Source organism: Falco punctatus (assembly GCF_963210335.1).
Source record: "Falco punctatus genome assembly, chromosome: 9".
NCBI lineage: Eukaryota > Metazoa > Chordata > Aves > Falconiformes > Falconidae > Falco > Falco punctatus.
In genome coordinates, this window is record NC_137589.1 from 30147110 (window position 1) to 30165388 (window position 18279).

Below are 18279 nucleotides of genomic sequence, written 5' to 3' on the forward strand. Positions count from 1 at the left end.
CAATAAATGTTGTGGATTAGAATTCCCGTTTTGGAGGTCTTTACTGTGCCTGGGACAGCTCAGAGGCATCATTCTTCCATCCAAATACACAAATTTAAGTATTTGGATGTTTGCGCTTAATACTACCCCCACCCAAACTCACAGACATTCAGCAAAACAGAATTTGTGGTGGGTATCTTATGAAAAAATGTCCGGACTTGATTTATTTCTTGGCCTCAGTTGTCTGTCATAAGGCAGGCTTACAGGAATTTGTTCCCTGTCGTGCTGGCAGGGGCTGGCACCTGAGGTTCCAGTAACTCCCAGCAATCACATCCAGTTTCCTCTTTACCAATCTTATATGCTTTTGTTAAACTGAACCTACCAAAGGCATGGCACTTGCTTAGATGGTGGATTTTTGCTTTATGTTCCAAAGGACTAGCAAGCGTAGTGTTTATGAAGACACGAGATGACTGGAGGCTTTGGTGCACGCTCAGCTCAGAACATCAACACGAGCCGCCCTGATGATCCATGGCTCCCCTGCGGTTCTGCTTGTCCTTGCAATCCCACCTACTGTCCTTCTGTGAAAGGATCTGGTGATTTTTTTGTTTAAGATTAATTTTTATTAGGAACTGGGAGGCAGCTGGCAAACCAGGGGCATTCCAGCATTATATTTTCAGTAGCAATTTTAACTTACTACCACTTGAGTCTCTTATCTGACAGAGGTGTTTATCGTCTTTGGTAGCTTTGTATTTGCGTTCTCATGAGCTAGTGCTGATGGGCTTGGCTAACCAACACCAGTGGGAGTCTGATATGTGAGTCTGAGTAAAAGCCAAGTGGTAACTCATAAATAGTGGATATCAAATACAATTTTTCCTGTTAGTTGTTTCTAACCTATTTGAGATACTGATAATCACTTCCATTCTGTTGCTCTGGGTGCTTAAAAAATATATATAGTTCAAATACTACCGCAAGTTGCTCAAAATACATATTTTAATACTGTTTTCTGAAGATTCTGTCACCTGCTTAAATCCATCCTGCTTTGTTGTTATGGGTGCAGCTGGCTACTGAAAGTAAGGGACTGCACTGCTGCTTGCGAGTAATGAGGTTAGTGAAATAGGTCAGGATGTTTTTTAATTATTAAATAGATGCTTATTACCAAAGTCCCCTATGAGAGCCACGAAACCAGAAGGTCTGGAGTAGTCACAGGTTGAGACTGAGTCCTGTTAAAACCAGTAGCATCTTACCCTCCAGTGCCAGTTTGGCAGTCTCCCTCCAGCCTGCTGCTGGGCTTTTCACTGTGTCCCACTGTTTGTACGCCTGTTTGGTTCGTTACTCACCCCTTCCATTCCATTATTAATTCCCATCTCTTCTAGTTCAGATAGTAATTTGCTACGTAGTGCTTTGACAAATGCTGTACTGAAGTTTGGAGAGAATAGGAAATTAGAGTAGGTCTAAAAAAAAAAGCCTATCCTAGAAGACACGTAATTGCTGTCAGTAAATGCAAGTTACATCTCGAAGTGTTTTCCACGGTGTCTGGGTATTACCAAGGTTAGGACGAATAGATATTCTGGCAGGTTGAATGACGCATAGAGGCTGTATAAATGCAAGGTGCTCATATTTAGGGTAATGGAGGCCGGATTTCTGTGGAAAGAGGAGACCGAGCAAAAAGCTAAAATGGTTATTAGATCTCTGTGATATCAGCCACTGCTGTTTTTGGTTACCTGGTTAATGCCAGCTGAGGAGTCATCTTTTGTAGGTGGTTCACTGCCAACTATGCACTTTTGAGCGTGGGCTGTGGTGTTTGTTTCTGCAGTTGCACATATTAATTTTCAGCTTGGAAAATAGCCACACTGGTCTGGAATTTGCTCATCGCCATCTTTCTCCATCCTTTCTTGCAGCAAGGGGCAGTTCAGGCAACCTACAGACCTCTGTGAATGCCTTCTATCTTGATCATGCCCCAGATTTTAAGCTTTATTTTGTCACACAGACTTTCAGCAGAGGTCCAATACTAAACTTGAAGGTGGAGAAAATAATTGGCTTCTTTTCCTGGCCCTAACTTTAATGTTTGCTATAGCTTCATATGTGACAACATACAGTACTGCCTTGAGTTCTCTTATGCCTACCACTGCTGGATATTTTAAGGATTATTTGTAAAAGCACTTGACAGCAAAAGTGTGCTACTGGTGGAGTTGCCAGCATAGTTGTGGGTTTATCACAAATGCCAAATATCAACAAGAAAATAAGTAAAAAAATATCTTATTTTTATTCAGAGTTGCTTTATAAAGTTTGTGACAAATGAAGACTAATCCAAAACACATCTAAAATATGCAGAGACTCTCCAAATGCACCAAGATAAGGTCTTCCCAACTTAACCAGTTTCATAAAAAAGAGCCTGCACCAGATTTAACAAATAGTGTCTGTTGGACTGGATGGGGTGAGAACACAGATTCCAGGACTGCAGAGCCTTCTCCTGAAAGCTCCCGGCTTTGAAGTGTGCATCAGGGATCCAGTGATTCCAGTTTCCCAGATCTGCATCAGCTCTTAGGATGATGCCAAGGAGGCAGTGATGCACATACAGCCTTGAGTACATGCTGCTTTACAGGACAAAGCCAATCCCTTGACATTAGCAGGAGATCTCCTAGGCTTTGCAGGTGGGAGATAACGGGTGGCATGTTCAGCCTTCTCAGTTGTGAAACAGGAATATTCTGCTTTAATGGAGTTGAGTGCTCTTTGAGACCAGACCCATGTAGATGCTGCTTAGTAATCCTGTCTGGAGGCGTCTACAGTTAGCTGAACAAAGGCTGGTGGGGAAGGGATGTGCTTGCCTGGACAACAAGAAAACAAGACTGTCCTTCAGCAGGGAAGCCTGTGCAGGAATGCAATAGCCACTGGCTGTTGGGGAAGAAAGTGCTTTCAGAAAGAAACCCTCCCCCTCCCTTATTTTCATAAGGCTACCTTAAAAAAAACAAAACAAAACCAAACAGAAAAGCCTCTGTAGTAATTTGATTTACAACTCCATGTTGTTAAGAATGATTAAAAGTGATCATTACAAGTGCTACTTGCAATGGAAACCAGAAACAAAGGCAGGTCAGTAAAATGTAAGTGCTCCAGCTTTGCTTTTGTAAGTTGGTTTTTTTTTTATTCCCCATATGCTTTTTTTCCACCTGTAAGACTGCTTTTCAGTCCTATGCCTTGTCCACACCTGTTGATGTGAAAGAGGAAATAGTGTGCTTTCATATTCATAGCACAAGTACTTGTGATATTGTTTCCAGGAGTCATTTAGACTATAGATAACTATATTGTTGATATGTCTTAAGCAGTTACAGTTTGGTAGCATATGACAGAAAGAATGAATGGGAGAAGGAAGCAGGAATAATGTAACAGGGATGATGTGAAAAGTGCAGGCTGGGATTTAATTAGAAATTGAAGCCTGATCAAAGTGCTTGGCAGTAGGCAGAAGTTTCCTGACAAAAAATGTGGCCTGCACTGATGGCAGTGCATAACCTCTTCCTTGGCTTGTGAAATGGTGCAAGAAACTGTGCAGTGGCTCCGCTTTTCATAGAAATGCGCCTTAAGTGGGGAGAAGGAAAGGAGACTGAAACATTCAATCCAAAGGAGGCGCATGTAACGTGTCCCAGAACAATGCTGTACCTGTGTGGAATCTTTGCCTAGTAACTTCTTCCAAATGAACATTTGTTACTTTTTATGTTTTATGTCTTTTCCTGTGCCCTGTCGAGTAGCCTAGTGTTGGAGGTGGCCATGCTTTGAACGGGGGTCAGGCCATGTGACCTGCTGGGATCCTTTCCAAACTAAATTTTTCCTTGATTCTGTGAAACTGTTTAGAAACAAGGATAACAGTTCTGTGTCTGGCACATGGCACCGGGTCTGATGGCTCCATGTGCCCAGAAACCCATTGGTGGCCGGGCTGGCAGAGGGCTACAGAAAGGCTCCAACAGGAGCTGCCTGGACTTTGAGGAGCGTGGCTGGTGGCTGGCACTGCGAGGACTTTAAAACCCTGGACTTTATGAACTGTGGGAGCTGAAAGCCAACTGTGAGACTGTTTAAAGTTACAAGTGCTTATGTATTAGCAAGTAAGATGATTTCTCTTGTTCAGCGTGCAAAGCAGCTCCAGACAGTAAGATCTGAACTCTAGATGGGAAAGGAGGATGTGCTCAAGACTTGATCTCCAAAAGCAGGCAGGAACAACCTGCACAATACCAACCTAGCTGCCGGGGATCTTCTGTTCAGCATGTACACCCATCCCCTCATAGACCTGTTTGCCAGCTGGGCTAACAAGAAGCAACCCTGCACCTAAGCATATGGCATTGTGGAAGGGTCATTGCAAATGTAATAAGGTTGGCAAGGGGGAGTCAGGAAGTTCAAGTAAAAGGATAACGTGATGAAAGCCTCTGGAAACGGGACTACTGAATGTAGTGATGTTAAAGCTGTTAAAGGCTGCTGCTGCCAAAAAGACACCAATGTGTGTCCCTTATTGCTACTCTGTGAAGGAGACAACACTGAATCAAACAAATTTTTTGGAAGTAAACATAGGTGGTCAAGGATAGATCGGTGTTGTGATGCAGAGCTGTTCCTGAAATGGCACTGTGGGACTCTGTTCTTTCACCAACTCCACGTGATTCACTTACTGGTTCAACAAGTCACATTGATCTTTGCATGTCACAACCACAGACCTCAGCTGATCACTTTCTGGCTTGTGCATTATCAACAGGATTGCAATTTTGCAATGGGATCTTAATTTCTCAATTCTGTTGATATGAGAGCCAAAATCTATGCTGTTCGTCAGTTACACTAACTCTGCAAGGCCAACAAAAATGAGGAAAAGTGTAAATAAACTAATAAGAACAGATAAGAGAATAGATGTGTCCCATTCCTAGTTCTATTGCTGACTAAAATTACAATTTGTGGAATTAATAGTGTGCCTGAAGCAAAAAATGCTGTGCTAGCTCAACAATGCCTCCTAAAAGTTGCTACCAGCTGCTGCAATTAGAGATGGGAACGCCTCTTTAAGCCCTATAGGAAAATGTTGCGTCTACTGTGGGCATGCAGCATCTCAAGACAATGTACAGTGTTTGCTTTAGTTACTTGTGGTAAGGGGAATCATCTGTTGGTGCTTTTTAAAGACTTTTGTGGAAATAGTAATACCTGTGGAATCTATCTATACTATCATATCCTGAGTTGTGCTTGTTGAACTGTGCTCTCACACAATCAAAAACCTTTTCCAGAGTTGGTGTGATTTCTTAGGAGAAAAATGCAGTGTGGGATCTTTTCTGTTGACTGTGTAGGAGATTGTTCTGCTTTTAGAAGTTATATTGCTGCTGTAGTATGGGTGCTGAGGTGAGGGACCCACAGGCCCAGTGCTGGGGAGCTGTGGCTCCGGCTGTGGGGGTGCTGCGTGGTGGAGTAGTGCCGGTGCTCCCCCAGATCCCCAGTAGGCTGGGTCTCCTTAAGAACTAAGGACTCCTTAAGAACTTAGCGCAGGACTCCTCTGTGTTGAAACTGCTGCCTTACCTCAGTTGTTCAGTGAGGTGGTCCGTCATTCGAAATGTGCTTTGTTTTCTGTGCATGTGGGGACTCCATAGAGGCTTGTGAGAAGTGTGGACACAGTGTGCTCGTAAAATAGAGGAACCCTGTGGTTCAGCAGGTGTTGGGATCCACCAACATACATTCCTGTAGCCTGCTGGTTGGGCTCTTTTGTTGGGCTTTTTTGTTTGGTTTCTTTGTTTGTTTTTTTTTGGTGGTGGTGGTTGTTTTTTGGAAGTTGCAGCTTACAGAATGAATTCATTCAACATATCTTTCAGTATAAACATCCCCACATTTTCTTTGCCTTGTAATAAATTTTAAGTGAAAGTGAAAATTTTAGACTTTGATGTTGCAAACAAACCTGTAACAATGTTTTTTATTATGATCTGTGTGCTGCTTAAGAAACTGTATAGTGTCTTCTAATTTCCAGGTTGCCCCAGAGCCTATTAGAGGATATACAAACCACAAGCTGTAAAACGCTTGTTTTCCTGTGTTTTGTACTTTCCCACCCATGTTTTCAGACTAATAGGAAAGCATGGACTTTTTTGAGGTGGTGCACCACATGGGGGACTGAGACCTCAGCACCATAGTCCTTTTCCATCTTGAATGTCTTGAGGACCTGCTGGGTGATACAGCACAGCTGATTTGGCTCTGCTCCTGGACTACTTTGCTATTCCAGGAAGAAGTTTTACAGGAATGCTGATCTTACATAAAGCACATAGCTAATTATGAAGGAATCATTTTAGATTGGAATCTCACAGGAACATACTGTAACTATCATTTAGATCTAAATGAATCCAAGCACTCTTTTCTCAAATTGTAATGTTCTGTTTATGAATGCATTTCGTCCACTTGGCATTTAGCCCCAGTAATGTAGCGATATTGTGTAAAATGTGAAACAAATGACACTCTTCTTTAAGAGAATGTCTGGCTCCCAAAACATAGTAACATTTAATTGAAAAGGAAAGGGATGATGAGAAGGCAGTGCTGTCTAGATGCTAAAGCAATGTAACTCATGAGTTTGGAGATATGGAGGTTTTTTTCTGAACAGTCCTTTGTCATCTTTGGTGATCCTTAGCTGTATTTTAACCTCTTTATGTATTTTAGAGTTTCCCAAGACCATAACTTGTAACTTTTCAAATGCTTGCAGATCATTAAGTAAAAGAGTACGTTTGCAGAAGATACTGACAAAGCATCTTAAAAGTGTGTCTGTTTAATTTTAGGACAAGGAAACCTGCATGGGTGTCAACAATCAAAGTTACATATGTGAAACGGGCCACTGTTGTGGACAATCCCAGTGTTGCAACTACTACTATGAACTCTGGTGTAAGTCCTTCCATTTTGTATGGCTTCCCTTCCTAATCTGCATGGCGCTCATACCGTACTACAGATCTGACTTGTGTCCCATGGGGTTTTGTATTCAGCCTGTATTATGCATTGCCATTGCGTTTCACTGCAACACAAACCGCAGTTGGCCTGATTTGGCAAGGGGAGTAGGGTTCTTACAGTGGACATACTCCTCAAAGTGCAGGCAAATAGGTCGTCTTGCCACGTTCATGACTGGAGATTTGTTGTTTGGGCTTCTTACTGATTTGGGCAGTACTGAGAGTACTCAACATTGTATGCGAGTGAGGAAACCATGCTTGAGGGAGAAATGCATGCTGGAGTTTGACACACTCAAACAAGTAATTATTTCAGTATCTTTAATCTTATTGTTTTAGTTCTTTGCAAGAGCGACAGTTTAAATCTGTTTTATCTGTTCTAAGCTGTCCTTTCAAGGAGGTGGGGCAGGACATTTATTCTCTCCAGGATAAATTGTGTTTGGAGCACAGCTCCTTGGGTGGAAATGGTCTTGGGCGAATCTTGTGGGCTGACAGTGGCTGAATGCTCTGGGCTATGAGGAACATACATTGCCCATTGCAACTGCTCTTACCACCTCTTTCCCACAATCTGGGATTTAAAACTACCCATGTTTCTAGTGAGTGGTTGAGTGACTGGACCTTCTAAGTCCCTTTATACAGCAGCAGGCAGGTCAAAGCAGGTCAGCAAAACTCTGATGAAGATATATGGAAAAATAAGTAGTTAAAAGGATAAGAAAGTAAATGCTGAAATATGAAGGCAAACTTTTAGACTTGTGTAGTGCTGATAGTGTTTTCCTTTAAGGAAGAGCACAAAAGGTTGAACATTGATGTTGACGTGCTGTTGTACTGCCAGGAGGTTGGGCTGAGAAGGCATCTGTGCTCCCAGAATTTGGAAATGTGGAATTCTTAATATTGTAACCCCATGTTAGAGGCTGGAGATACTTTCTTACCACACCCAATGGTATCTTGTAGCTTTTATGCAACCATGCTATCTACTTAATCCCTCTGCTGTGCCCACAGTTTCACTTTCTCAGAGTAGTGTGTGTGTAAATGTATATTACACATACAAAAACTGTCACTTAACTTCGATTCAAGGACAGAAATAGCTGACACTTCATCTTTTAGTCTAGAAACACACTTTTACTTTTCAAACTAACCAGTGAAGCATGAAGACATGGTTGTAAACTAAACAGGACTTTGTGAGACTCCTTCAAGACACGTTGTGCATCACACTGTAGTGGCTGACTGTGTCTTAACCAATGGCAGGATTTGAATGTATTGCAGAACTTTTACAGCAACTTTAATTTCAGAAGTCTCCAAACAGTTCAAAAAACAATTCGGGAGGGGGCAGGGGGGGCAGCTCCAGGGACTATAGCAGGCTGAGAAACAGACATGAATACATGGCTGCCTTGGGCTGCCTGGTTCACATTGTAGCAGTTGGCAGCACAGGCAGGACAGATGGCTGGAATTTGTTTGGACTATATGGGGATGCATGGACAAAGCAGAGTGGGGAAGGTCAGACCCAGTTTTGGGCTTGTGTGGGTGGGAATGCAGAGGAAGATGCATGTATGCAAGGGCTTACAGACGCTGGCAAGCAGGATCTAAATTGAGCAACAGCATGGTATACAGCTGCACACTGGAGCTTGTTGCACGGTCACCACGTTTCTCCCATGGACATCTTGAAAGAGAGGCTTAATTGAATTGCATACAAACAATACAGTCAGAACAATAGCCCCCTGCCATTTTAATGGAATGATTTTACTGTAACTGTCTTTGCGCTCTCAGTATGGCATGGACTTTTATACTTGGCAGTGCCTGGCTGCATCGTAAAAGTTCTTGGAAGATAAAACCAGATTTTGTTAGAAGGAAGCAGGATATTTCAGGCTTCTTTCTAGGGCAAGCACACAGGTCGCGCTGAGATCATGGAATAAACATACTAGTGGCACGCGTTGCTGGGTGGTTCCTTGGGAGGAATGGATGTCTGCGTTGAGGTTCACATTCCTTCTGCGTTGCAGAGAACATCATGTACCACACTGAGATGAGGGGAATAATGCAAACATGAGACCTGTTCTTCTAGGCTTTCTGCAAATTCAGGCAAACGTCCAACATTGATTTAAAATTAGTTAATGTTTTCAAAGCTTGTTTTGCCATTGTGAGGGTTAGAAAAAAGTTTCTGGGATGAGGGGAGAGGAGGTGTAGGGGGAACATGTCCTTTAACTGAAAACTCATATTCTAGAGCTTGTGACCATAGCTGCAGAACTTACCTACTGCTCCAGGAATTGAGTATCTTTGGTAGGTACGTGTGGTGAGGCACTCTTTAAGACTTTAAAGGTAAATAGCAGTGATAGTATATGTAAATAGTCTTAATATGAGCAGTGAATTGTTGGTGTGGAGAGCAACAGCTTTACATTCTTGAGCACAGATTAGCTTTTTAAAAGTTATTATTAACTTCTGGTTAATGAACAGTTAACTTAGCAGCAACTTTTAAGTATGGCTTCATGGTGGTTTGTGTTTTGATTTTTAACCAGTGTATGCATGTACTGAAGTAGCTTTTGAGAAACTTCTGCTCTTGTTGGCCTTCTCAGACCACCATGCTTTTGTGTGCCTGAAAGCAGACCTTCTTGCTAGTCCTGTTGAATTAAATCCTGGATTTATTTACCGCCACAGCTTTGCAGGGAGAAGCAGCAGAGGAGGGTGGCATTTGAAATGGAAAAGAAAACTAGTCTGTCTTTGCTGGACATGCCTTCTGAAATGTGATCCTGTCTTGTGGCCACTTGGAGTTTTTCCCATAAAGAGGATCTTTTTCCCTGGTTAAGAATTTAAGGGAAGTTTGTCTTTGAAATGGCTGATCTCAGCAATTCTAGACAGGAAGTAAGGTTGCAGTAATTATAAACCAGTCCTTGAGGGTGGTGGAATAGGATGTAAAATCAAGGTGGTATTTCATTATGTTCTGGGTGGGGCAGAGGAATGGAGAACATGATATGCCAAGCAGGTGGACAGCCTGTGTTTAAAATTAGACAACAGCCTGGTTCAGATTCCCCACCATCTCTTATTAAAAAAAAAGTGCCATGCTGCCAAATAATAAAATTATATCCAGATTTATGTATGTGTGTGTATGTATATATAGGTCTAATAGCTGTATAAAGGTCTAATTAAATCTTCACTCAAGCTTAGTCGCTGGTAACATGGGGAGAAAAAAGTGCAGTATCTTTTCATTTTCTTGGAGTAGAATGATAAAAAGTAAAAGGGAAGAAGGGGCTTTACTGTTGTGTTTCCTTACACAGGGAAAGGTGTTTGGGTGGTGGTTGAGATGGTTCAGCATTTTAGCCTAACTATCTTCGGGCTCTCCAGAGACTTCATGGTCCCCAGGAGGGAGACTGTAGTCTTGGGAGAATGGCAGCATCTGCTGGATTTTTCTTACTAACAGTTGTGTTTTGCTGGAGTTTTCCAGTGTTGGTCTTTGTCCCTCACAGGTGTCTTACTGTTTAAATGTTTGAAAATACCACTTTTCAAAATACAGGAGAGAAAGTAACTGAGGAACGCAGTTCCAGCATTTTGCAGATTAAGAACTGAGGCTCAGACATCCTGTATTTTCCCAAGTTTAAGTGTATAATGTGGACTGAAAACCACTTCCAGATCTCCTGATGTCCATCCTTGTGTGTCTCCTTGCTTACTGAGGACCAGCATGAAATTAAATGATTCTAGAGGCTCTGAGCACAGCAAGAAAAACTGTAGAAAGTATTTTGCAAAATGTGGTTGGAAGAATAGTACACTGTGCTTCAGGAATCGTGCAGCATGGAAACGGGCAGTTGGTCACTGCATGCAGAAGAGCTCAGTTGCAGGATTTCAAAGTTAGAGGTCTTAGCTGGTCTTGGGCCATTTAGGTACTGTACAAAGCCCAGCACTGGCAGTGAATGAGTATTCAGATGTTGGATGTGCCTACTTTACTTTGGCAGCTTTAGCACGGATACTGAGCCCCGCTGTTTCTGAGAGGAAAAAAAAATATCTTGATTGTTTGGGCCCTAGTGGAAGGGTTGTACAGGAAAAAAATGTTCTGTTTGCAGGCAGCACAGTTGATGTTTTTGCTGATTTTGAACATTTTGCTCATCTCTGCACGCTTCCTCTTGGACTCTCTAGACAGCTCTTTTCCCCAAAAAGCATGCTGCCAGAAAATTTTGGCAAGGATCTGGTTAGCTGCTAAAACTAAAGCAATTGCTGTACCACGTACATGTTCCAGGTCAGCTTTATAGCAGGAATTCATTTCCAAGACTTCGCTGCAGTCTCCAAAACCCTCACTCAAACAACACGTCAGTCCCATGTTTTCTTCTTTACCCTGTGTTGTGTTATCTTATACTTTAGTATAACAGTGTCCTTTTTTCAGAGTAGGATTTGCTTTGCTCCTTGCCTTTCACTCAGCCTCCTGCATGGTTGTACTTGCTTTCTCTTTCCTAGGTTTATCAAACTTCACTTTTGGCTGCTGTTACTCCTCAGCTGATGCTTCAGCAATAACCCTCCCATGACAATGCCTAGCTGACAGTATAGGGCAAATGAAACTGATGTCACAGCCATGCAGAGACTCCTGATAAATAGGGTCACCAAGGGAATTGTTTCCTGGTTTTCTTGTACTTTTTTTTTTTTTTTTTTGTAGCCTAATCCAGACAGCAGAATCATCTTAAGCTTAATATGGTGTGGCTCAGTAGAATTCACAAGTCCAAAAGAGAAGGCAAGCTGTCTTGCGTAGCCTGACTGTGAAGATACTGGCTTTTGCCCCATGTGGCCCGCTTCCACTTGCTCTTTTAAGCAGCAAGGAAGGGCAAGAGAGCATGCTGGTGTTCTTCCTCCCCCTGCCTTCTGCACCTCCAACCCAGCTCCTCACCAAATACCCAGATCAGTTGGTACAGACCCTTTCCATGTCTTGTTCCCAGATGTTCTGGACATGGTCTCAGCTGGGTCGTTCCCCTCTGATCTGTGTTAGACCACTGTTCAACATGTGTTTTGCCAACATAGATGTCTTGGGAGGGGTAAGTCAGCTGGAATTGACTGGACTTAGAAACATGTCTTCTGGAGGACAGGAGCAATTGCTCTTCAAAGGCTCCCTCTCCAGGAGAGTGGCATAAAACCAGTGTCTGCGGATTTACGGCCTCAAGTTGATTCTCATTGCAAGATAAGCAAAGATTTTTCTGGAACCTGTCTTTTTCTGTCTTATCTCATGGCAGTGGGTGTACCATGTATACTGGACACTGTTCTGAAAACTAGAAACCAGCTGCAGCTAACGGCTGTCTCCTTTGGCCTGAGTTACCAGTCTGGGAGCAAGTGAGCAGGAGTTGGATGTGTCTTCAGCTTTTTTCTTTTGTCATTGTACTCTACAAATATTCAGTAAGTTTTTCTTGCAGTGTGGTCAGGCTGGGACTGCAGTTCCACTGATTGAAACTGACATAAAACTGTCACTGAAAGTCACAGTCTTTCTCTTGCTGCTGTTGTGTTTGGCAGATGAGTTTCAACCTGCTCTGGTTTGCTCAAACCAGTTCAAACCACAGCTGTGCACAACTTTGTGCTGGCACAAGAAGAGGTGGAGGACGCAGCAGGAGGTATGGAAGAGGCAGGCAGGAGAGGACCTTGTCATTCAGCAGCTTCTTTTTTTACCTTTTTTAAATGTTCATAGGCCTATGGCCTGGATCCTTCATCTGGCATTCTTGAGCAGTGGCACTGACTCGTACAGGCTCGTGTCTGAAGTGGCAGGAGACAGTGCAGTCTCTGTGCTAAGGACACTATTAAACCCAAGTGCATCCAGGTTGTGGTACGAAGTAAATCTCTGTCCTGTTTTTGGTGATAGCATTGGCCTTGTGAAAGACAATTTTTTTCCATTCATGGCTGACTGTGAGGCCACAGTTTCGGACAGCACTTTTTAGTCAATGAAATTGTCTCACTTCTGTTCAGAACCAGCTCTCATGGAGCCAAAGCTATTACCCAGATGCTTGTCAGGCAGACACAAACCCACTTTGCAGTATGTTTTGGCTTCTTTTAGGGGACTTCCTGCCAACAGTGCAATGGCATTTGCTCAAATTTACCATGAACTCGAGGGCAGACTTCTCTGTTCCTACCCTTGGAATGCTCCAGAAAAGGTTTTTCAATTTTACACAGGATAAAAGGAGCTTTCCTCAACGGGAATGCTGACGGCAATGTCACAGGCAGCACACACATTACAGCATCTGACTGAACGTTGCTCCCCCCTTTTTCATGAGGAGGGAATGCTCTGGAATGTTTATTCTTAAGAATGATAAATAATAATTATTAAGAATAATTAAGAATAAAATAATTTAGGTTTGAGCAAAACTATGGTCAGTGTCCCAGAAAGGTTTTCTTTAAGCCTGGCATGTTCTTTCACAGCTGGTAGAAAACAGCTCTGGTGCATGTGATGGGGCTCACTTTCCCAAGGATGCTGTAAATGTAGCAGCCTCGTCTTTCTTTGGTCTTCCCTCTGCTTGTGGGAGATGGCTTTCATGGGAGCTAATTTTGTTCCTGGGTATTTCTGCAGCTCCTGTTCTGATTCTCAGAGCTCAGTGCTTGTGTAGAGCTTACAGCTCTGAGCCTCTCTGATACTGGGTTAGAGGTTGGTGGTACTTTTTTTGTTTTCATGAAAGATTTTTGATGCTCTGGCAGAGAAATCTCTTGGTAAAACTCAGCTCCTTGGCTGTGTCTGATTTACTCTTTGGTTGCATCATTATCCACCCATTGGCATCACCAGTGGATTTGATAGAAGATACAGCAGTGTTTCTCAGGACTCAGCCCTTTTTGGACTGGAGAGCATTTCAACTTTGGACTCTTCCATAAACCGAGAGCAAGCCTGCAATTACCTTCAAGTCTGATACACCATTGGTGCATGTTTAACTCCAAACTGGTGCATCGCTTCTGTCAGTGCTGTCCATCAGCGATTTTTTTTCCAAAGACCCTGTTTATGCTCTGCCTGTCATGTTGCCCTCAGGTTGCCACAAGCTTTTGTTTCCAGCGATCGCCGCCAGGTTGGCATAGGAAATACCCTCTCTCTCCAACCAAACATTTAACGGCAAACTTGGCTCAGGACGCCTGGTATCTCACAACCTTGTCTCCTTTTCCAGTGACTGCAGCAATAGCTCAGCACAATGCAGCTGAAAACCAGGTTGTGTCTGTTTGGGAAGGAGGCGCATGTTGAAGAGCATGGAGGAGGCTTTTGTGTATGGGGAAGGCTTTTGGGGACAGTGAAGGCAACTGGAAGTCCAGTTTCACTTGACTTTTTAGAGACCTTTTAATGCCAAACTTCTGTTGCCTTTGCACATCTCACCCATTTTCAGCATGAGGTAGGGCTGCTACCTGCTTTTTACCATGAATGAGGTGTTAGTGTGTACTGCTACTGTGTTTAGCCTCTGCATTTCCTGCTTGTGTAGTGTTGTCTTTTGGTGGATTTGAAGTTCCCCTCCTTCCCCTCCTGCCAAATAATGCTGGGTGCATGGGCCAGTGGTGTGTTCGGCTTACCTCCCTGCTGCTGGTTTAAAGCCAAGCATCACCAGGTGTACAAATGCACGGCTCAGCCCTGGACATCTTCACTGTTCGCTCCATACTTTTAGACATAATATTTACAACTACGCTTGGCCTTGTATGCATAGCTTTATTCCAGATAAATGACCATACTATATATTTGCTAGGATTTTACAGTTTTTCTGTTCTGCAGCCAAAATGGCAGCTGTCCCCAAACTTCTGGCTGGGGCATGTTGTGGAGCCTTTTATGGAAGCCCTGGACTCCCAGCACCATGCTGGGTGTGCAACCAGAGCTGTCCCCAATCCTCCTCTCAGTGCTGGCACCTCTGCTCAAGTGACAACCAAGGAGCCCCTTGTGTGCCTCAGCACCTATGGGTGCCTCATCTTATTGCTTCCCATGTGCTGGGGGGGGCTTTCAGCCCTGTGGTGCTGATATGCGCTTGCGTGACAAGGTGGGGACAAAATCATTAAGGAGGACACCAGAAGCCAGGCCAGCAAATGGCTGTGGTGGGCATACGCTGCTGATCTCCTGTGATTGACCAGACAAGTCCTTGGGCTCATGCTGAGTCAGGGGTTGAGTAATTCCTAGAAGCTCTAGGAAGTGTCAGCAGTTAATGAAACCAGGCAATAACATGGTATTAGTGTTTTGGGTTTTTTTCTGGAAATTCCCATGAAAAACAGCAGTTCTCATCCACTTGTGGTTGTGAGCGCGCGTAGACCCTTTGCACGAGAATGGAGGTGGTGTTCCTGGCACCATGGCCGGATTGCCGTCCAGTAAATTATGGTCTGTTTACTTAAAATGCCACCTGCGGTTTCAGTAGGATCCAACATTAATTTATTATCCTAAGCTGTTGTATGTTGTTACTGCCTGTTGTTTACAGAGTTGCCACACGTCTTCCCAGGAATGGCTGAGCTTACTTTGACCCCTACTCTGAGCTTGTGCATCGGTTTGTCTGCAAAGCACTTTGGGATTTCTTTGGAATGGGTAGAGAAGTTTTCTAAAGAAATACTTTTTTAATCTTCTGGATGCAGGCTTGGGTGGGAGCAGTTATTCCCTGCAGAAAAATTCGGCTGCTACAGCTGAGATTGCTTAATAGTGGCAGTTCTCCAGGACTTCTTAACTAATTAAGTGCTGCTTTCTGCCATTGCATCTAGAGTCTTTGGGAAAGGATGTGATCAAATGTGTTAAAAAGCATCTGTTTTCATAACTGTAGCTAAAATCCCAGGATAGCTGGGTGTAATTTTCCATTGTTTTTGAACGCATGATCGTGGACTGCTCTTCAAAAATAAGGAGTACTTAGAAGATGAACTGCAGGCCTGCTTCAGTGCATAGTGGTGTGCTGTGCCAATGACCTGGTTTTGATGAGTGTGTTCTTGCTTCCTTAGTGAGTAAGTGCCAAGGGACCTTCTTTTAGGAAGAAATAAAATGTATTGGTGGGAGTCTTCAGATTATGAGATGATGTGTATTGGGTTTTCGTGGCAAGGTTTTTATAGCGATGGGGCTGCAGGGGTGGTTGCAAATGCCTGGGTTTGAAGGGAAGATCGGACTAGACCAATCCTTCTAGTTTCTATAAAAAGGCTTTTTTAGAAGCAGGAGGGTGTTTGGAGGGCAATGGACGCTTTCTTAGCTTGGTTTGAAGGACGTTCAAAGGCATCTCGAGTGCTTGATCCTTTGCTTCTCTGGACTGAAGATCAGTCTACTCTCCGCCCTTCAATGGCACAGCTGAGTGGGCTGGCTAGAAAAGCTACCTAGGAACCTTGATCTCTAGTCAAGCAAAAAAATTGGAGCTTGTAACACCTTCGTTTGATAGCAGGATTTGATGAGTTTAGGTACAAGGGGAATCCAGTCCATTAGGGAAATTGGTTGTGCAAGGCAAGAGAGAGATTTCAGTTTGCTGTGCCAAAATACATGAAGAATTTGGGTTACGACACAGGGAGGTGAAAGTCCCTGCTCAAAATGCTTGGAGGCATGATGTGGCATATCCAGTTCACCTACAAACAGCCCGGTGTGGGGCTTCGAGATGGGTGATATGGGTCGATTGCACTTTGTCCTGAGCCAGAGCAGTACTCCTCTCATTCTTCAAATTCCTAAACTGGTCACCTTTCCCCACCCAGCTCTTAGCAGAGAAAACATTGCTAACTCTGCAGGGGATGCTGAAAACATCAAGGTATTGTAAAGGTGAGACCAGAGGTTTTTACTGGGGAGAAAAAAGCAGTTTGATCTCACGGGGCAAAACGGCCATGCTGAAAACGGGCTGTAGCACTAGGAGTCTTGATTTTGTCTGTTTGGGGATAATGCAGAGTGGCAGAGGTCTTACTGAAAGAAAACCGGTGTTGTGCTCTCATGAGGAGTGGTTGCCAGGCCTGCGTGTTTCTAAAGGGGGAGCTCTCCCTGGATTCTTAGCTGCAAAAACTGAGCTTAGAAAAAACTTAAGAGCTTACAGACACCTCTGAGGCAGGTAGAGCTGTGCGCTGTAGTTTCAGGAGACAAAAGCATAATCTGGAGTGAATGTTGTAGCTCTTTGAAGTGTGTCTTGGAAGCATTTTTCAGTGCATGCAAGCATGAAGGGGGGTTTGCGGAAAGGGGGAGTTATTCCACATGTTAGAGGGAGTGGAGAAAATTCAGGAAGTGCTCTTTTAAAATTCCCTTTTAAGGAGCAGTGTAAGTACAGTGTGACAGTGTACAGAAACCAGCCATGGCCACAAACGGAGTAGAAGTTAGGTTTCTTGAGGATTCAGAGTGGGGGGCTAGTTTAATTTAATTTTGGGTAATTTAAGACATTGAATACAAAAATAAGTTTTAAAAATATTTTGAGACATTTATGTAAAAAGAGTATGTTTTTGTTAAACATAACAATGAAGGATTTGGGCTGGAAATTAAAGAGCAGTGCAAACAAAAGCAAAACATAGTGCTTGGGGTTTTTCTCTTCTTCTGTGGTCAATCTGCAGTGTCTTTTGTGTCTTGTTTGTTATTTTCAAACCAAAGTGGCTGTGGGAGACAAGTTCAATGCTATTCACAGCTCTGCTCATAATTGTGGCTGGAAGAAATGATAACCAAGGGGTGGGAGTGATGGCACAGGGGCGGGGGGGAGTTTAGCCCTGTCTCCATATTTCGCCCTCCTCCAGAGATGTGCCTGTTGAACGTACTCCACATTGTACCACAGTGCGTACAGATTCTATCAAGGCTGCCAGCGTAGCAGTCCCCCACGCAGTCACGTCCGAGTTGAAGCGTCCTGGCACAACGTGTATATCTGCCTTTAGAGCAGTGCGGGGTTCAGATCCAGGCTTTCTGATGATCTTCTCCATCACCCTCATGGGGTTTCCTGGGTTTGGCTGTGGCTTTTGCGCTGTGGCTAACGTTTGCCCTCCCCTGTTGCAGGGTTTTGGCTGGTGTGGACCATCATCATAATCCTCAGCTGTTGTTGTGTTTGCCATCACCGACGCACCAAGCATCGTCTCCAGGCCCAGCAACGGCAACACGAGATCAACCTGATCGCTTACCGGGAAGCCCATAACTATTCAGCCCTGCCATTTTATTTCCGTATGTATCTCACACAGTTTTTTCTGGAGGTTGTGGGGAACAGGGCAGCAGCGAGTTTCCTGTGTTGAGTGGAAGTGAGGAGCAGTGGGTGGGCTCAGCAAGAGGCCATGGGCAGCTTTACTCCCTGACCTTGGTTTGTAGAGAAGAGGTGGCATATTCCAGCTGCTGGATGCATTTGAGCACCCTCGAGTCTGGAGTTGAACCTCACCGGCTACAGCACCTTCATACCTACCCTTGGTTTGGCTCTGTGAGTGCAGTGATTCCCTGGGTATTGTTCTGGCAAAGTTCTTTAAATAGCTCATTCAGGACTTGATGGATGCTTCTCCTTTCCAGCCTGTACTTGCC

General features: G+C 43.8%; 1 protein-coding gene across 6 annotated transcripts in view; it reads left to right on the plus strand.

The window, feature by feature from the left end:
• WBP1L (WW domain binding protein 1 like) overlaps positions 1 to 18279 on the plus strand; it is a 66197-nt gene that overhangs the window by 44409 nt on the left and 3509 nt on the right. For 4 of the 6 annotated variants that reach the window (XM_080403506.1, XM_080403507.1, XM_080403508.1 and 1 more), the window contains exons 2-3: positions 6744 to 6846; positions 17773 to 17934. In XM_080403506.1, the coding sequence (XP_080259632.1) occupies positions 6744 to 6846; positions 17773 to 17934 (265 nt within the window). The remainder of the gene's footprint in view (positions 1 to 6743; positions 6847 to 17772; positions 17935 to 18279) is intronic. The other 2 variants (XM_080403504.1, XM_080403505.1) reach the window with 1 other exon arrangement.